The following is a 21179-nucleotide window of genomic DNA, read 5'->3' as shown; positions in this document are numbered from 1 at the left end:
TCTATTGCACTTTTTTTGACTCACCCTGTATAAGGGGATGTGCAATAATCATGGGCCCCTTGGGGTAACATTTCCAAACGTGGATACCAATTTCCAAAATGGTATGGATATATAATGCACATTATCCTGACTAGAAGAATATTCCATGTTCACTTTGGACAGATTTATTAAATGTAAAATTACCTCATCGTCATCAGATGATTGGATGGGAGACATCAAGGTATTTCGACCTTGCGGAAGCCTACCGTCGACCAAGTGTAGTTTCAGTACCAGGATAACTGCACTTAGGAGAATAAATTGGATCACGCCCAAAGGTTTCAATTCCATTTTGGTTTGTCTGTAATTTGATATCGGAAATAATAGATATATTCACAACACATTTATGCCTTTCTAGCTGAGAATAATTATCAGCCTGTTATCAGTCCGGTCCGACTGACTGATCAGGAAGTACTGCCGAATCAGGCAGTATGTTGCCGAGTCAGGCAGCATGGTATCCCACAATGCAATGCTCTATTTCAAATAGAGCATCTTTTAATATACCGTTATTTCTTGGTTTGGAGTAAAGAAGTAGGTAAAATATATAAAATTTAGTTAAAATAAAGTTAATTTGCATATTTAAATCAAATTTTTTTAAAACCGTTAGAAATTGTTTTGTTATTTAAATTATTTTCCTCCCGGTGGAATTTTTTTTCGCCCGGTGAAAAATTGTCAACTTACATGTAGCTCATGTGTGTCAAAGTAAAATTTCCACCGATCTTTTATAAAATCACCATGAACAATTTAGTCCTTAGTCTGTCAAATTCGGAAGGGTTACCAAAGCATGTGTTGCCTGACTCGGCAACATACTGCCTGATTCGGCAGTACTTCCTGATCAGGCAGTCGTACCGGACTGGTTATTGCTATGGTGAACAACATGTATGGTGTTCTACTTTGCCATCGAAAGTGGTATGTTATTATTTCACAACGAGCTCAATGGAATTTAGCTTGAAAATCACCGTATCCTTGCAAATCTTTGCATATCCCTGGTCAAAGTGATCGACATCAATAAATAAATTACCACAAAATGCATAGCATGATTTAATATAAAAATTAAAAGAAACGTTTATTTTCATACTTACTGTTTGTATTGAGTAGCAACCAATGGCAATCACCTGTAGTCGTATTAAATCCTGCTTTCATTCAACTTAGTAAAATTAACAATTCTGAGTTATTTTTATGTTGAAATAAGACTACCTGCATCTCTGGAAAACACAACACCGCTGTAAAGTGCCAGACCTTATTCAAAGTGAAATAATCTCAGAGGACGTGAGAGAATTATGAATTATGTGCGATAGTGTTGTCACTAAGATCACAAACATGCTCATCCACCAGGCCACAGTTCTTTAACCCCAAAATGCTTGTACATTCAAACAATGACCTTTGACTCTTGGGGTACAAAAACTCATACTCTGCAACTGGAGGTCAGATTTGGATCTTAGGTTGTTAATTGAGGATTATTGAACCTTACCATTGGAAGTGATGTTAATTTGGCTCATAGCATGTGTCACACAGAAAATAAGAACGAAAGGTCTTGACATTCCCATTTGACAGCCCATTTTGTCATCATGAAATTCAAAAAAATCATCAGGATGTCAAAGTTATTATTTAGGTTGCAGAAAAGATAATTGATGCTTCCCATAATGCATTTCTCTCATTTCAATTTCTATACTGATTTGCTATATTAAGTGCAATATGGGTCGATACTGACAAAAAGTATGTCAATGAATAGAGTACATTCAGATCTTGCAAAAGGTGTTTATTTCTTCACTATCGAGCCATGTTTAGCCTTGGAAGTACTTCTCCAGTACTTCCATGCTTTAGCCAGTCTATTCTCAACATGAAAACAATGGGAAACTGTACGTACAAAGTAATGAGTGTCATTTGATGTAATGAGGTGATACGTCATGCTGCAAAGGATTCTGGGAAGGATAAAATATGTTCTCTTTCCATATGGTATTTTGTCACTGTTGACTTTTCATATTGGTGCACAACAGCTGTTGTGATAGTGTTTCCGATAAAATAAATTGCTAGCATTTTCTTAAATTTAGTATGCACCTTGTATTTAAAAATACTAGTGATAACAACAGTAAGCCAAGTAACAACTTTAGCCAGGATACGTGTCATCATGCTGTCAGAGCACTTGTCTTCTCTCGCATAGATTATGCCAACTCCCTCATGTATGGTGCCCGTGAAATGGACCTAAAACGGCTGCAGCGTCTCCAAATTAAGGCAGCCAGGCTGATCTTTGCATGTGGATGAGACATGTACTCTGCCGAATTGTTGAATACCCTCCATTGGCTCCCGGTGAAAGAAAGAATGAATTTCAAAATCATGTTACACATATACAACTGTATATCAGGTACTGCTCCGACTTATTTATAAGATCTTGTCACACTTTATTATCACCCAGATTCATCTAGAAGTAGTCGCAGGCTTCGCTCATCATCTGACAAAACAAAGCTTTACAGGGCCCCGTGGAATGGTGTACATAACATAAAAAATCAGCATGTAATATACAAAATGTTTCAAGATTCTAGAACCACAAAGTGTCTTCTATAGAATTCTTCAAAAATGATCAAAATCTGTTCACGCGTCACTGATATAATTGGGATTCTACAAATAGACACATTTTTGGACCATTCCAATGCACGGTTGTTTGATGTATATAGAATTGGCTTCATTATTAACTAAATGCAAACTATAGACGGCGCTATTTATCCTATTCGTATTTCTTTATTTGCAAGAGTTAGGTGTTTAATACTGCCATTAAAACAGCTGAAATAGGTGAAACAAGCAACAAGCAAATTTTATAAACATATTTTATCAAATAATAAAAGGAATTATTTGTATTAAAAGCTTAAAAGAGTAATTTCCAGTATATTCTAGTAACTAAATAGCGCCACCAATTTTGTCATTAATAGATACATTTTATATCCGAAAAAAAAATACTATCTAAGTGAATAATTTTGTAAAAGAGGTGACATTAAAGTTGAGCATGACTCAAAAGCATCTGTATTAATTAGCATGATATCACAGCTGTTTAAGCCTAAAATTTGGTTGTACATGTTTTGTCTGAAAAACTAATAAATGATCCCATCAAACAACCGTGAATGGGAAAATACACATTAACAATAATGTTCTGTATTGTAGTTTACAATGAAAGAAAAACTAGAGCGATTAGAGATATGTCCATTTCAGACCAAATGGTTTGAGTTAGTAAGCTAGTAAGCTAGTAACCTAAACATTCACTCATATAGGCTGATACCATTTCATGGTTCAGCAAAAAATGAAGTAAACTCCCAGTGTTGCTGGGTGGGAGTTCACAGCCAATCAATCAACATATCCATCAATCAATCAATCAACATATCCATCCATCCATCAATCAATCAATCAACCAATCTCGAAAGAATGTTTTTCACCTTTCCCTTTGAGTTAACGATATGACATGTTAAAGTATTATCTTCTAAATAATAGTGTTCATATCTTCTAAATAATAGTGTTCACATTTCTACAGTATGTAGGGCTGACCTTTTTTCACCTTTATATTGAATTGGTTGAAACAATTGATTCTAATGAAAATGGTTCCTTCAAAATGAAATGGTCCAGGTGATAGTAGTATTGATGGCGATGGTGATATAAACCAAAAAAAATGATAATAACATCAATAACAGCCTATCCAGCAACACTGGGTGTTCACTTCATTTATTTCTCCCATTCTAAGCTACAATGCAGCACATTATTGTTAAAGGGGGGTAACCCTATCGGTTTAGGATATGGATTCTCTTCAAACTTACATACAATGTCAAATATTGTCCCCTTTATCCATCTATGTGAGAAAACAGGAACAATTTCAGCATAAATGTGAATAATTAGCATATAAGCAAACCAATACACTGGTGCACGTGAATTGCATTCTGGTCAGGCATCCCGAAACAACGGCCGAGCGCATGTCCCGGTGGAAACAGGAAGTGTTCGCCTTGGCACTGAAAACCGGCTCGCCCCTGTACACTTTTATACCTATATTCATACTGATTAATCTTAAAAAACATTACATATCACTGCGCTCATTATCATTCTTGACAAGATAGCCCATGCTGCATTTACTTCGCTTAATTATTTCTTTATTTTTAGCTATATGATGCACATTTTCACATATTTATGATTTTCTTTGTTTTATTTTTTAACTAATTTTTTAATGGGGGGAGGTGCTCTCATAATTTTTTTCATATTCCTCGTATCATACTTGACAATATAGGTCATGTTTCCTTATTTATTTCGCCTCTTATGTATTTCTTTATTTTTGTTTTTGTTTTGTATCATTATAGCGCCATCTATAGTTTGACATTAGGGGGCCTATTTGATGTATTTTTGCGGACGAATTGGTACTGGGGTGAAGTCTTCCGAATCTATTCCGATTTCATTATATGACTACCCAAAACTCCCGTGTCGTGTAAAATGCGAACACCTGGTAGCCTGTAAAAACCGCTGTGTTTCATGATTTCTCCGGAAATACATCGACTTGGAGCGTCAAATTTCAGGATAGTAATGAGAAAAATAGTATATATTATATACCAAAACCTCATCAACAATGAAAAAAATCGGGGGGATGATGCTGTCGATCGGGTTACGGACCTTTAATGTGTATTCCAATTTAAATTGGAAATCCAAAAAGGAAATGTCAGGTCAAAATTTTCACATTAGAATTATTGTGAAATAAAATCAAACCAAATTTAGGCTCCGCAAACAACGTCCAATTATTCCCATTGGTGTTTGCTACACGTGCATATAATATATTATGATTTGGGGCTAATTTGAGAAGAGTTAATGCCTCGAGTTTCAAAATACACCGAGTGATGTTTTTTGATCAAAAACATCGACAATTCAAGACTGTAAAAACAAATCAAGAATTTTCTGGGATAATTGCAACTAAGTGTAATGAAGTGAGTTATGATCTAAGCTACCAGATGCATCATGAATTTCCTGACTATGATATTTAGTTGTGGGAAAAGATTACTTTAATGTTTTGGTGGGATTATTTCCCGCCAAAAATTTCAACCAAAATAGAGCATGTAGCCTTAAGAAACAACTAAAAACGAGTTCTTCAGTTGTACAATCTATTTAATTTGGCATATTTAGAGTGTTTTGAACGTGTTAATTATTTTGCGTTGATAAACTCTGCACATTTAAACAAATCGCTTTCACCTTATGACTGGTTCATTTCCTCTAAGAGTCCAATTCCAGATCATGGTCTGATCAACAACCCCATCTCTACTTCGTCCAAAGTGATTTCAATACCAGTATGTAAAATACTTCGAATGTAGCAGAAGAAGGCATGCATTTACATGTATTTAGTGTTTGCTACAAAATAAACTCATAGTCAAATCTTTTTGAGCCTTTTCAATAAATCGTCAAAATAACCTATATCGTGCAAACAACACATGCCAATTCATTTCCAGCAACGTATGGAAGACAAGGCAAGCCATGTGTCCCGCAAGTCGCTTCTACGAGGTACATAAGAGCTCCATCAGTACCAACAGCAGTTCCTGACCGCGCTTCAGCATTTTCATCAACACACACGTATTCAGTTTGATGAATGTGATCATGGTGGGCTGTCATCATATATCCTCTGTACTCACTTGTCCAATTAGAGGGACAGGTCGTTTTGGCGGGAATCATAAGAAGCGTGCTTCGGCCAGTAACTCTGCAGACAGCGCATGGAACATCATGGTCGTGGAGATGTGAGAATGGTGCAAAGTTATTGATCTCGTATTCGGTTGTGTACAGATATTGGCGACTACCTGCAGTTCCGGCCTCGACCTGGAGATCCTCAGGATCCAATGGTAAACAGAGATAATTTACTGCACCTCCTTTGTGAGTGTAGTGACCACCACTGACAATACCTAAACATAGAGTAATACATATTGTTTTATTTTATACTTGAAAGCACATTATTACTAACTATTAAGATTATAATTAATCTAAGAATCCGATGTGTGTCGGTTCAAAGTATCATTTGATCCCGGGGGGACTCACATAAATGGTCTGTACGCATGCGTGACCAAAGAAATAAGGAAAAGGGGGTGTTTTTTAGGCAAGGCAAGTTACACGAGTGACGCATTTAGGGTCTAAAAACACTGATTTTCAAGAATAAGGTTAGTTGAACAACTTGTTTAGGGTACCATTTTTGGTAAATTACGAGTCCAAAAGGGATTTTTTTTTCATTTTACCAGCCAAAAAACTCATTAGGGGGTGTTTAAAGAAAATTTGGTCACGCATGCATACACTCTCATACTTGATTAGCCCCCTGGGCATTTGATAACGTCAAAAACTATAAAAATTCCAAATTTTCAAAGTTGAGCTCTCAAAATCAGTATTCCCGAAGTTATGCTTCAAACTGATAATTCAAAACTAACAATGTCCTCAAGTTTCCTTCGAAGGATCACATATTCCAAGTAGCATCTATAGTTAATACCTTCAAGTATTTAGCAGTATTCAACTGATCATGCTGATGGTTATTCAGTTTCATTCAAATAATAGCAAAGATACTATTTAACACATACGTTCATTTGCATATGCGCTACCAGATTAATTAATGAGTATAATTATAATACTCTAAAGATCGTGTTTCAGCAAAAAAGTCTTACAAATTGTCTTATTAAAACATAAGGGAAGATCGTAATATATTTTGGAATTCAGATTGTTGTCCACTTGGCGTATATTTCCCCATCTGTCGAGCATACTTGGCGTAATGAATGTACGTAATGACAACCATCAGATACTAAGTACACTATTTTGAGCGAGGTGTAATTACTATGTTCTTACCTTCGTAGATAAGTTGGGAAGTGGATGGGCATGTAGTGCGCCCCCATCGGAAATATGTGGTTCCTACACTACCTGGATCCGTTGCGTCTCGTCCAGGACTTCCGGCATTACCCTTCTCTCCTTCTCACCATCTATACCAGGGTCACCATTGGCTCCTATACCACCAACTAAAAATAAATAAATACTTAAATAAATAAATAAATAAATAAATAAATAAATAAATAAATAAATAAATAAATAAATAAATAAATAAATAAATAAATAAATAAATAAATAAATAAATAAATAAATAAATATTGGGTATCAAACGGTTAGTGGTAATTGTAACAGTTCCGTAATAATAGATTGTTATTTGGTCATCGGTATCACATAATGTGCCATTTTAATTTTGCGCTTTTACAAAAGTCGCAGAGTTTGTCACAAATACAGCACATTACCACCACATACGACCTTAGCATTACATTTCTAACGTGTATAACAAATGTTACAAGTATGAGGGGGAAATATTATTTCCACATCACCCACCTTCTCCTTTTTGTCCTATTTCTCCGTCCCTTCCATCTCGTCCATCCCGTCCGTCTCTTCCTCTAAGCGAATCCTGGGCACAAGAACTTGAATCTGAAAACGGTAAGGAATAATATGTTGTTATGATATTTACATTTGCTTTTAATTTGCTTTTAAATGATTAGTGCTATGGGTATGAATACGGGGAGAGATAGAACAGGAAGGGACTTTCGTACATGGGATATGTGTTTGCTGATGATTTTCGCTTCACATGTCTTACAAAAGGACCCGTTTTCGTTCCAAATGAGATACTTTAGAATATAATTTTTAAACCGGGCCGGAATGACCATGATGACCCAGCCGAAACAGCAATTGAGTGCCTCTTCCTCACCGAGAATCATGTTATAGTCTGACATTGTTGTATATTTACTTGTTTTGATCAACTAGTCCCTTATTGTTTTAAATGCATGACGAAGAGTGAGTCTATTCAATAATTATCGTATAGTGCTAAATATATCCACTAGAGCATTAATTTTGAAGCGTTAGTTTCATCTTCTGCCCATGCGTCATGTTATATATACACACCTATTGTGTGTTGTTGTTGAGTCCCGCTGACATCGATATCGCCACCTGATTGTCTCTTATCTCTATCATGTAGATCCTGTAAAATCAGAGACAAGAGCAACATCAATGTAAATTTTAATTTAATTAAAATTAATTAATTAATACCGTAAATATTCGCCTAATGGCGCATATGGACTTCCTTTGACAAACTAAAAGAGCCTTTCCGTAAAATTTCCACCAGCAAATAAGGGCTCAGAGGAAGGAGTTCTCTATTTTGAACTTGACATTTACCCTAAGACACCATTAGGCGAATCTTTACGATATTATGTTTATACTTATTGGTGGTTTTTTTTCTTCTTCGACTTCCGTGTTCAAACCGCCCTGACTTCATTTAGCATATTTAAATTTGGGTGCGTATAGACAGTGGACTTCGGTTGTATATATAAATGCGCATATATAAATGCGCACGTGACCAGATGGCCAGTTCCATGTTCGTGTTACCTCACTGTCAATCACTGAAATTGCGACCACAGTTCCAGGTGGTGACCGCATTGCATTCTCTAAATTCAGTAAATTTTCATCGTCAACCGTGTAATTGAATGGGATTATTTTGAAATTTTAAAACGCTTGAAATATCACACACAAATAGGCCTATGTTGATAAATAATATAAATACAAGCTAAAACCGTTGGGGTTCGATAATGAACCCCGCAAAATTAACCGACTATATTGGAAAATGCCATACGGCCGGGCGGTTTCACAAGTTGCCGGCTCGATCATGTCATCCGCCGCCTGCACAGTTCTGACCTTAAAGCCAATCATCCCCTTTCATACTTTCATGCCGTTGCGACAAGAGGCATGACTTATCAGCCATTCACAAGTCTTGATTGTGTCTGTTTGTCTACAATGCGCGTGTGTCACGCCGCTCGGCGGCAAGCAGCATGATAGTATGAAACCAGCACTACGTCATAGATATGGCCAATTGGCACGCCCATTTAGCACGGAAATTATGAAATATAAGTTTGTAAATCAGCTATATCTAGCTTTTCCGTAGTTAATTTTTTTTCCGTGATGGAAAACGTTAATAAAGAGTTTATCTTTCGGGTCAAGTTATTTTACCCTTTGCAATCAATGCCACTATTTTGCAAAAGCAATTTTCCTTGCGACCTGTCATTTTCCCTATACTTTTGCACGGGGAGTTTATGTACATCCGGGTACCTTATATCGTTTAATACGGTATGGCGACTTGTAGATGTCACGTGCGCATTTATATATGCGCATTTATATATACAACCGAAGTCCACTGATAGACGAATCCAACTAGCCAACTGATGGGCAGAATAATTCAGTCGGCCATTACTGGGTCCCGTCTGCACCAAACTGGTATTGTGACTGCCCAATTGGGAGGATTACATCCGCTTACAAATCGATGTTGAATTGTATTGTGTTGTAAACTTTCATCATTCTTTTGTCTATGTGTAACACGGGAGATGCATCGATGAAATGCAGTTTAATATCCCCGTCAAGGCCACATTATTTCACATTTTAGGTGGAATAGACCTAAGGGAGTACCCAGCTATGGCTATCATTGAGGTGTAGGAATGCATGAAATTGAATTCGTCTATAGCCCACACACATTCATACGTAGCATACAACCTTTTGACTGGTTTCCAATTGATTACCTGGCGTAGTAGTAAAGTATTAGTCCCAGCTTAAAATAAGCTGTGCAATAATTATATAAAAATTGTTTGCTCCCTCAGCCTTCCAAAAAGCTTTGCTAAGTCCCTTTGCGCATGCCATTTTTTTTTATCCCAATTTCTAATATGGTGTAGATTATAACAATTTTAGCGCAGCGAACAGGAACAATGAACATATGAGTTTCCGTATTGTTTTCCTCTGCCTTTTAGAGCGTTTTATTTAAAAGGAGGCTCATACGACCACCCCCCCCAATTTTACTCTACCACGGGGCTCATAATTATTACACAGCCCCTAATTAAACATTCGTCTGAAACATATTCAATGTTTTGCGGCTTACATAATCAACAAGGTCAAGTTCAGACTTTAACTGGAAGAAAACATAATAAATTACAAACCATGACGATTTATTTTGTGGTAGATTCACTGTTGACAGATTAATGAAATGACAAATTACCTCATTCCTCTCTATATCAGTTGATTTCATGGGAGACATCAATGAATTTCGACCTTGCGGACGCCTACCTTCGACCCAGTGCACTTTCAACACCATGATAATTGCACTTAAAAGAATAAATTGGATCACGCCCAAAGGTTTCAATTCCATTTTGGTTTTCTGTAATTTGATATCGGAAAAAATAGATATATTCACAAAACATCATAATTATGGTTAAAAATTGTTGCTTTGCTAGCTGAGAATTTCAACCTGTTTATTATATACAAGTCATTGATGATAATTGCGGTAGAAGAACTCATCTAAAACAGTCCCATAGTGTTGCTTTTCAAACATAATCATACCTATTTTTTTTTCAAATATTGTTGAAATCAAACTTGACCGTGATGTAATCATATGATATCATGCCGTGATGTAATCATATTAAAGAATCAGTCGTCATATATAGGGTCATATTTCCCTAATTCTTACACGCGCGTCTTTATCTTTGCGCGTCTTCGGTCGCAAGTGATCGACATTAATTGTGTGTTGAAGCTTCCTGAGTTTGTGGAAGTGCAATAATTGGTCTATGAAAAATAAGTTACCACTAAATGTATAAAATGATTATAAAATAAACGTTTATTTTCAAACTTACTGTATGAAGTGAGTAGCATCTAATGACAACCACCTGTAGTCTTATAATCCTGCTTTCATACAACTTCTCAAATTGTCAATTGATGACACCAGACTACCAGCATCACTGGTAAACACACACCGCTGTAAAGTTCCAGACCTTATTCTAAGTGAAATAATCTCATCAGAGGACGTGGGAGATTATTGTTATTGTGATTAAGTGTTGTCACTAGGATCGCAAACATGCCCGTCCATCACGCCACAGTTTTATAACACCAATATGCGTGTACATTCACACAATGACCTTTGAATATTTGGGTACAGAAACCTCATACTCTGCAAATTGAGGTCAAATGTTGATCTAAGGTTGTTAATTGAAGGTTATTGAACCTTGCTATCGGAGATGAGATCATTTTGGCTCATAGTGTGTGTCACACAGGAATAAGAACCAAAGGTCTTCACATTACATTAATAATTGACAACCCATTTGTCATTATAAAATTCCAGGATGTCAAAAATAAATTAAAGGGGTATTTTGCCATTTCAACAGCAGTTGCGATAGTGTTTCAATTAAGATTGGTAGTCTTTCATTTTCAAGAAATCGTGCACCTTGTATTCAAACTTTTGCACAAGATGTTCACAACAGTATTGACAATACTGTACTGAAAGTATTACTCAAGATGATGCTACAAATTGTATCAAAATGTCATTAGGAAACGTATTTGGAGAAAACCTTCTGTTAATAAAATACTATGCTGAGCCACCAGCCTGGGTGGTTCACGCTCCAGTAATTTTAGATGATTGAGCTCAGTAATACATCAAAGAATGTCTTCCAATTCATGAAAACAAATAGATAATCAGCTTATCGGATTAAAAGCTTAGGGAAGATTTTTCCTGCTCAGCGAGTGTTTGTAATTATCAGAAGGTTTTCTCCAAATTCATTCTATAATGGTTGACTTTTACAAAATAAACTTAATGAACTAAAATACTCTCATGTATTAATGTGACAAAATCTTTAACTAAAGCTATGATGATCAGATTGACAGACACACATTATATGTATTTACGATATAGTATATATCATCGAGAACCGTCGGTACATTTTGCCACATGCCAGTAAAAATATATTTGATTCATCATGTTCATGATCTGTTTCAGACCAAAATTTCCTTCAATTTGGCTGATTTTAGCATTAAAATTGCAAATGTTCGTTGCAATGCATTGCATTCCATAATATAATTTAAATTTATAGACATTTCCATATAGTTTCCCTTTCAATCATGCTTTTGTTAAAACACATAACACAAATACTAATAAGAATTAATGTATTGCAGCCAAGTTAGCTCAATCGATAAGGCGTTCGACTATGGTGCGAGCGGTTGCGAGTTCTAACCCTGGCGGTGCCTAGTACGCTCTCGTGGAAAAATTGAGTTAGCTTGAAATTCCCCTGGACAAGGAACTCACTGCTAATTTGTCCCGTTGTAACCCGTACGAAACTCGGGGAGCTGATCTTGGTTGCGAAGGTTGATTTGTGGAATGTCTATGGTGTGCGCTCTTGAAGCAGCAAAGTCCCTGAATTGTTGTTAAATGGTTTGTGGAATGATGTGGGCCATAGTGGTCAGCGACAACCTGTAAAGTGTGCTGAGGCTTGTGGATCAACGTCTAGGCGCTGTGCCTGTGCGTAGCGCACTTTAAATCACTGTGCTTTTTTTTTTCATAAAGAAGGTTATTGTACTTCATACGCCCAAACTTGTTAGTTGGATTTGTTCCGGGGCACTCGAATATGAAAGTGACGTACCTGTGCCTATCGGAGTCACAGTTCTTTGATGTGATCATTTATTAATGTTTCTAACAAAACAACATTAAATAATTTTCAATTCTTGAACTTTACAATACCAACAGCTATCACACTAAGGGGTTTTGCAATAATTATGAGCCCTGGTGGGAGGGCAAAATAGGGGGAGGACATTTTCGGTGAGGTGAAAGGGGGGCAATCAATTGTTGGCAAGCCGAGAGGGGGCAAGAGATTTTTTTTGGCACACGCTCATTAGGCGCCTTTTAAATAAAACGCTCTAAAAAGGCTTAGTAAAACACTACGGAAACGTATAAAAAGACAAATTTTGTAAATTGATATCCCAAAAATTTGGCATGTTCATGGGGTGGTGGTTGACAGGCCGAGAGGGAGGAGCAAGCGATTTTTGGCAGCCCAAGAGAGGAGCACGCAATTTGGACATTTTAACCCCAGGCTCATAAATATTGCACAGCGCCTAATATACACGTACATTTTTGTAGCTATTTTTAACTTAGATTTTCGTCTTTTTTTATCAACTCATTTTATCTTTTTCTGCCTTTTGTGCTAATTTTTATTTTACTTTAGCCCAATAATATTATAATAGTTATTCCTTTCGTCTAATGATAAAAAGTAGTTGCTCTTGCTATATATTTCTTTGTTGTTACTATATTTGTATGATGTCATTATACAAGTATCTACCCCTTGTAAAGATGCCAACAAGATTAGCGCCATCAGTTTTCAACTTTTCTTAAAAATGAATACAGTTCTACATGCCATCAAACAACCGTGGAGTACGACAGGGTTCTATCGGTGGGGTTTTTGTTGTTGAAAAAGTGGGTCAGTCAGTGCAGGCTTCAAGTAAATGAGGGTCATTATGTGGGAGAACGCTAAAAATAGGGTGTTTATTGACCCTAAAAATAACTTTCTGGCCAAAATGTGCACAATTTTGCTGAAATTTGCCACTTTGCTGCTAGAGATGACTTAATAATAATAAATAAAATAATAAAATACATTTATAAAGCGCTATAAATGCAGTTTCAAAGCGCTGTACATTAAAATAACAAAATAAGTTTTACAAATATCAAGATACATAGCCTGACAACTTAAAAAGTATACCACTGTAAATATTAAAAACCTTTTTATAAAACACTATGAACCAGCACAGAAAACTTTTAAAAACAACAATTTATGCACACAATTAATATACTACTAGTGATCATTGGTAATGTAACCTTACGCAAAACATAATATTTCAAACGCACGACATGTTATGGCGAAAATTATTTGAACAAAATATCCTTTAAAAACAACAGTTTATGCACACAAATGTAAGATAGAATAAACCCGCCGTTCCCCTATATTCGCGATAACACAATGGCCAAGAGCTCTTTTCATGTTCATTTATGCCAGAGGATGAATTAAGGAAGCCCCATCATGCACTGTAAAAGTGTTATCACTAGTGTTTCAACTGCCACTTTACTTTTCAAATCCCATTGAACTCTGTGCAAAAGATGTTGTTTTAGAATTGCCCGTGTGTCATTATTACTTGGTCGATTTCAGATCTAAAGTGATGTATGCATGAAGGATAATTCACGCCTTCTGTAGATAACATAAAATGTGAAATCGACCAACTTTTAGAAGGTGTTTTTATTGTAAATATATCTGTCTAAATTCAAATTTAACCATGCACGTGTGTATGCAGTGGGCGGGCAGTGGTGTCATGTTCACTCACACAGCTGTGCTAACCGCAAGACTTGCTGGGAAGTGCTTAAATCATCCTCTGATTTATGCATAGATCATCGAAATGAAACTAGTATACCTGAATATACTAGTCTTCGATTGATTACGCTCAAATTCTAAGCTCAATTTTTTTTCAGTCCAAATATTTCATATGAATTGTAATATCACAATTTACTAATATATAATAAATAAGCGGCTGATTTTATCCATAATGTTTAAAAACGATTAAATTTGTAATATTTGATTATATTTTTTTTTGAGAACAACAACAGTATACGTTCTGTGCATTGAGAGTGTTTTCAGTCCATTCTTTTAAAGCGGGCACATTTCATTTCATGACGTCAACTTTTTTCTAGGTCAAATCTGTCTCGTTCGAAGGAACTCACCGCTTACAGTAGGTTTTTGCGGTCTTATTTTCTCCAAAAATGAGTCATTTTCATTGTCCTCATAATATTAACTTGCCAATGATATGATGTTGCTTTGGTCTTCACTAATCAATCAAGATTTCCTTCACGATGTCTTTTATTTTATATTGAATTTGGTCATGATCAATAAAGTGTATCTTCTATAATGGCCTGGTGACTTTATGCTCATTTTGTGGGTCATGTGATTGTGCGTTGAGGCTTTCTGGCTCCCAACCCTCGACATGATGCATCCAGACTTGTTCTAAATGGGTAATGGTGATTCCCAAACGTCACCATACATGTTCACGTAATCTGATTAATAAACAACTAAAACGAGTTCTTCAGTTGTAAAAAACGGTTTAATTCGACATATTGGGGGCCATTAGAACGTGTTAAAGGAAGTCTCTCGCAATCATAACATTATGCCTTTATAGAAAATTAACTATTAGGCACGAATCACATGGTTTCATTTAAATTGACCATAAAAACTAATAAAACAGCCGGCTCTCAACACGCGATATTCAAAATTCCCACGCCAAAATTGTCTAGGGCAATGATAGTTATTTGTGCTCAATTGTCGTCAGCCTTATTTGTATTACTGAGTTTACTGGTACGTCATTGCACTAGACAATTTCAGGCCCCGGGAATTTGAAATACCGCGGGTTGAGAGACGGTTGTTTTTATTTATTTTTATGCCCAATATGAGTTTGTTTAAAGAAAACCACGTGATTTGTGCTTGATAATTATTTTTCTAACATATAAGGCAAAATGTTGTGATTGCCGGCGACTTCCTTTAATATTTTTGTGTTATAAACTCTGCAGATTTGAAGACCGCTTTCATGACTGGTTCATTCCCTCTAAGGGTCAAATGCAGGTCATGGTCTGATCAACAACCCCATCTCTACTTCATCAAAAGTGATTGCAATACCGGTATGACAATCACAATACACATATATAGTTACTTGAATGATTAGAATACAAATTAAAACACTCCGAATATAGTAGAAGAAGGAATGTATTTTAACACGTATCTAGTGTTTGCTACAAAATAAACTCATAGTCAAGTGAATACAATCAATCGTCGAAATAACCTATATCGTGCAAACAACATAAGCTAATTCATTTCCAGCAACGTATGGAAGACAAGGCAAGCCATGTGTCCCACAAGTCGCCTCTACAAGGCACATTAGAGCTCCATCAGTATTGCCCCCACTTCCTTGCCGCGATTCCGCATTTTCATCAACACACACATATTCAGTTTGATGAGCATGGCCATGATATGCTGTCATCATGTACCCTCTGTACTCATTTGTCCAATCAGGGGGACAGGTCGTTTTGGCGGGAATCATAAGAAGCGTGCTTCGGCCAGTAACTCTGCATACAGCGCATGGAATATCATTGTCGTGGGAGATGGGAGAATGGTGCAAAGTTAGTGATCTCATATTCGGCTGTGTACAAGAGTGCACGATTACCTCCAGTTCCTGTCTGGACCTGGAGATCCTCAGGATCCAATGGTAAACATATATAATTTGCAGCCCCTCCTGCATGAGTGTGGAGAGAACCACCGACAACACCTGAAATAAGAGCAATCAATAATAATAATAATAATAATAATAATAATAATAATAATAATAATAATAATAATAATAATAATAATAATAATAATAATGATAATGATAATGATAATAATAATAATAATAATAATAATAATAATAACAATAATAATAATAATCTAATCTAATCTAATCTCCATAGTTAGACCAGATCTAATGTTACACCTGGTCTAACTTGTTTTGTGCATCGTGTCTTAGTAAATATCGAAATAAACTCAATGTGTCTTGCCTGAAAATTCAATTTAAAGGATTATTTCGTGATCCTAGCATCTTCTTTTTATGACGTATTTCAGATATCCACGAAAAAAGGTTATTCCAAAAATTTCAGTTGATTCCGATTTTGCATTTGCGAGTTATGCATGATTATGTGTATTACACTGCTTTATAGACAATGTGTCTCGTTCTGGTATACCAGAATGAAATTCAAATTTCACAATATCTTTGCTAAACGAATTTATCTGCAAGAAATATTTTGTACATAAACATTATGTAGCAAGAGGTTTCCAGGGATATAAAAAATCTCAACTTTTTTTGAGAAAAGTGGGGGGATGATGCTGTGGATCACGAAATGCCCTTTTAAGACACGCTCCTTGAATCCAGTTGTGAGCTGCTTCCGCAGTAAGGCAAGAGGTATGTTCGCAAAACACACTAATCTGGGGCACGACTTGATTTTGTGTCGTCTGTTACACATTAAGTCTTTCATTTTTCAATTGTTTTCATGTCTAGACACAAAAGCTAAAACTTTCCAAGACACCGTTTTCACGGTGTATTTATCGTATACATTTCATTTTTTACATTTTGTTACATTTACAGACATTTATGGCGTCATTCACCAAGATAACATGGCGCTTACAAAAATATACACAAAAAGTCAAATAACAAGAGAAACAGTTCAAATGGGTCTTTAGCATAGACTTGAACACGGATGTGGTCGCAGCAGATTTGATTTCCACAGGTAGTGAATTCCATGCCGTGGCAGCTGCAATGTGAAATATGTTTTCACCGGTGATTCTGTGGCTGCGTCTTGGAATAACGATACGGTTACTTTCAGAGACGATCGCAAGGTACGAGGAGGAACATAAACGGTAAAGTAGTTCGAGATGTAGTTGGGACTCTGGTGTTGCATAGACTTATATACATACAGAAGTAAAGTACTCGTTGGCGAACTGAAAGCCAGTGCAAAGTGCAAGGTCTCTAGGAGATTGGAAGCGTCAGTTCTACGACCAACTGCAAAAATCAGTCTCGTAGCATTATTCTGCAGGTGTTGCAGTCTTGTAAGATCTTTGCCGAATGATGAAGTGCAGAGTCCGTTCCAATAGTCTAGACGACATGAAATGAGCGCACGAACTGCAAGTAAGGTGGCAAGTGTCCTGGTCAATGACTTGACGAATACGCCAGAGATTTCGTAATTGGAAATTGATGGATATGCGGAGGAAGTTCACATGACTGGAAAGGGCGCGCCCGTGGGTCATTGTGGAATTGAACATAACGCCGAGGTTTAAAACAGTCTCAGGTGGCTTGATTTTAGCTGTGTCAATAGTGAGTTCAATTTGGGGCAAGTGTTTAAGATTGTAAGGTGACACTGCAACAAACTCCGTCTTCGAATCGTTCAGCTTCGGATAGTTTGATGAAATCCAGGTTTTAATTTCATTGATACAGCGAGTCAATGTGGACAGGGCACGCTCCATATCACCGGGAATGTGGGGATTAAACGAGATGTAAAGTTGTGTGTCATCCGCATGGCAATGTCACTTTAACATGGGACGAATATATGCAGCAAACAGGAATGGACCCATTACAGAGGCATAGGCGCGGCGTGATTGGTTGGTTGACCTGCACAGTACGGCATTTGAAATCGTTCTCGAATTACAGTACTAAAACCAGGGGCGTAGGCAGCTTTTTTGGTCAGGGGGGGCAAAATAAAATTGTTGGGGCACAGACGGAAAAAAATACAGTTGCAGCATATAATACATAGAGACAAACGGCTTTATTTGGGACGATGTGCGCGCGTAGCGCGCCAAAAATTGGTATTTTACACTATTTTTGACCATTATCAGGATGGAAAGCCTTAATCTTTGCAATGTGCGCGCGTAGCGCGGAAAAATTGTGTATTTTCGGGCTGAATTTTGGTAGAAAAGGGCTCTTGCCCCTTTTCTTTTCCTTTGCCCTCCTGATTTTCCCTTTTATTTTTTTGTCAGAGGGGCACTTTTTTCTTTCATTTTTTGCCCCCCTGGCCACCCCGCTGGCTACGCTACTGACTAAAACCGGTTCATATGGTGTCTTTTGCTGACGTTATTAGCTGTTATTAGAAGAAGGAATAATACAACGTCCGATAGCTAAATCGCTGCGCACTGCGTCATCATCCCTATATCTTCGTGTCAAAAATTGCCGTGATAGTACGGCGAATCCTCTCGTTTTTCAAAAGCTACGCCTGGCGATTTTGTTCGAGATCGGCCGAGCGACTCAGGCTAAGCATACCATTTACATGATATGAGATATCATAGCCCTGCCATAGAGCCTGCCGCTTAGTTTCTATTCTACGATTTGCGCATGATCAGTACCACATAATGGTGTTACTATTATAGAAAATTCGATTTGTTATCAGGAAAAACACAGGTTTTGTTTCCAGTACACTAACTCGAAAAGCAATACACTAATTAGCGGGGCCTTGCTGTTTGCTGTGGATATCTTTAACTGCATTTTATAAGTAAAGATTTTAAAATCCAAAGTAAAAATTGTGATATTTTCAACTGTTTGAGAAATGAATTATACAAAGGAACCCGTGTAAGATCCAGCTGCTGTATCTATAATACAATGTACGTTATCAACTTTCTTTATCTGCGTCAATAATAGAATATCGATTTCAATCGAATTGAATACATGTCTCCATTTTGAGTTTGTACTACACCTCTGAGCGACAAAGCGATCGATTTCTAGCCAATCAGATATCTTTTTTTTTCGTTCGGTGAAATACCAATCGCCCGTCGCTCACCAACGGAGTATTAAATTTATATTTATAATTTATAACACTGGCTGTTGACACTGTGCTGCATGCATCATGTGAGAAATTCAGATTTTTATTCACTTGGTCGTGTGAGCATACGTCTGTTGAGAATACTTGGTGTAATGACAACCATCCGATTCCAAGTACACTATTTTCAGCCAAGTGTAATTACTAAGTACTTACCTTCGTAGATAAGTTGGGATGTGGATGAACCCAGACAAACAAGTACCTAGACCTATGACTATGGTTCGCGTAGTGAAGCCGACACTGCTTAGCAACGACTTTGACAAGGACGCATACCCGGACGCAAGCAAGCAGATATGTTCGCGTCTATGGAACATGTTGCATTTGACGCGAGCGATAATGGCGCAACAATCACGCAAACGAGCGCGTCTTTCTCTCCAGACATGAACGCTTATTTCTCCGCGTCCGACCACCCGACCAAAATCACCTTGGATACGTGGCTTCACCTACTGCCACGGTCAGGGATGGGCAGTCATAGGTCTAGGTTGGTATGTCTATGTGGATGAACCCAGACAAACAAGAACCTAGACCTATAACTTTGGTTTGCGTAGTGAAGTCAACACTGCTTAGCAACGATTTTGACAAGGACGCAACCCGGACGCAAACAAGCAGACATGTTCGCGTCTACAGAACACGTTGCATTTGACGCGGGCGATAACGGCGCAGCAATCACGCAAACGATCGCGTTTTTCGTTCCAGACATGAACGCTTATTTCTCCGCGTCCGACCACCCGACCAAAATCACCTTGGATACGTGGCTTCACCTACTGCCACGGTTAGGGATGGGCAGTTACAGGTCTAGGTGGTATGTCTATGTGGATGAACATGTAGTGCGCCCCCATCGGACATATGTGGTTCCTGCACTACCTGGATCCGTTGCATTTTGTCCAGGACTTCCGGTATCACCCTTCTCGCCCTTCTCACCATCTATACCAGGGTCACCATTGGCTCCTATACCACCCGCTTAATAAATATAAATAAATAAATAAATGATAATAATTAATAAATAAATGAATAAAGAAACAAATAAATAAATAAATAAATAAAAGTTACTTCAGCCGCTAAAAAGAAAGATAAAAATAAGTTGTGCAGATAGGAACTACATGTCACTAGGTTATGTGCATTTTTTGAACGGTTGAAATTGCTCCACCTTTGCGAAAACATAGGGTGGTTCAGAAACAAACACAACACTTGCGATTACAGCATTTATACATTTTACATAACTCTCACAGAGATTTGTACAGACTTTTAAGACGCACTTAATCTAAATATCGGGACCAGGGTTAAAAATTAAATTTCTTCATAATTTCATTTTTCCTTTTAAAGTACCAATAGCGGAGGTGTTTACAGTTCAATGTGTGAGGAAAATATTTCTGCTGATGATCCCATATGTGACCATCCAGCACAACTGAGCCCTGAAGTCGCCAATCATCATTTTTGAGATATTCAACCAAAATATTCTGCTTGAAATTAGCTTTAGAATGATGTATATCATGTCTATAGTACTTGACATTTAAGTAGTGAAAAATCAATAAAACAGTCAATAAATCCTTTGTTTCCTATTGTTTATTGTTAAGTTCAATGGAGCATATCTCAATAGTGGCACTGGCGACATATAGGCTCAGTTGTGGTGGATGGTCACATATTGACTTTGGCTAAATAAGCAATTTTGCCTGAACAGGTTCAAATTAGTATTTGGTGTAAAATAGGTAATATCCTGTACAATTTACCGCAAATGGTGGCAGAATTTTAACGAAAATCACGAAAATAAAAATCTGACAGGCTGGTTTAGAAACTTGCTTGCGCAAACTTCCGTTACACCAAATCCAGTATAACTATTCAAAAGGGTTCAGATAAACCATTTTGGTATGCAGTAAATAAGGGCACTACTCCCCATGTTTATCAAGAAGCA

General features: G+C 37.1%; 2 protein-coding genes across 2 annotated transcripts in view; both read right to left on the bottom strand.

Annotated features, from left to right (window-relative positions):
• The window catches only part of LOC140146741 (uncharacterized), a 17974-nt gene extending 16627 nt beyond the window's left edge, over positions 1 to 1347 (bottom strand). The window contains exons 1-2 of the mRNA XM_072168616.1: positions 1119 to 1347; positions 184 to 337 (exon numbers count right to left, since the gene is read on the bottom strand). Coding sequence (XP_072024717.1) covers positions 184 to 327 — 144 coding nt within the window. The 5' untranslated portion in view covers positions 328 to 337; positions 1119 to 1347. The remainder of the gene's footprint in view (positions 1 to 183; positions 338 to 1118) is intronic.
• Positions 1348 to 5120: 3773 nt separating this feature from the next.
• Positions 5121 to 10177, bottom strand: LOC140144250 (uncharacterized). Its single transcript, XM_072166070.1, has 5 exons — positions 10082 to 10177; positions 7951 to 8026; positions 7387 to 7479; positions 6862 to 6981; positions 5121 to 5939 (listed from the first exon to the last, which is right to left on the bottom strand). The coding sequence occupies exons 1-5, from the start codon at positions 10175 to 10177 to the stop codon at positions 5458 to 5460; spliced, it is 867 nt and encodes a 288-aa protein (XP_072022171.1). The 3' UTR covers positions 5121 to 5457.
• Positions 10178 to 21179: the final 11002 nt, after the last annotated feature.

Source organism: Amphiura filiformis, chromosome 2 (genome assembly GCF_039555335.1).
Source record: "Amphiura filiformis chromosome 2, Afil_fr2py, whole genome shotgun sequence".
Classification (NCBI taxonomy): domain Eukaryota; kingdom Metazoa; phylum Echinodermata; class Ophiuroidea; order Amphilepidida; family Amphiuridae; genus Amphiura; species Amphiura filiformis.
The sequence above is the reverse complement of the archived record's forward strand: the minus strand, read 5'-3'. Positions and strand labels throughout refer to the sequence as shown.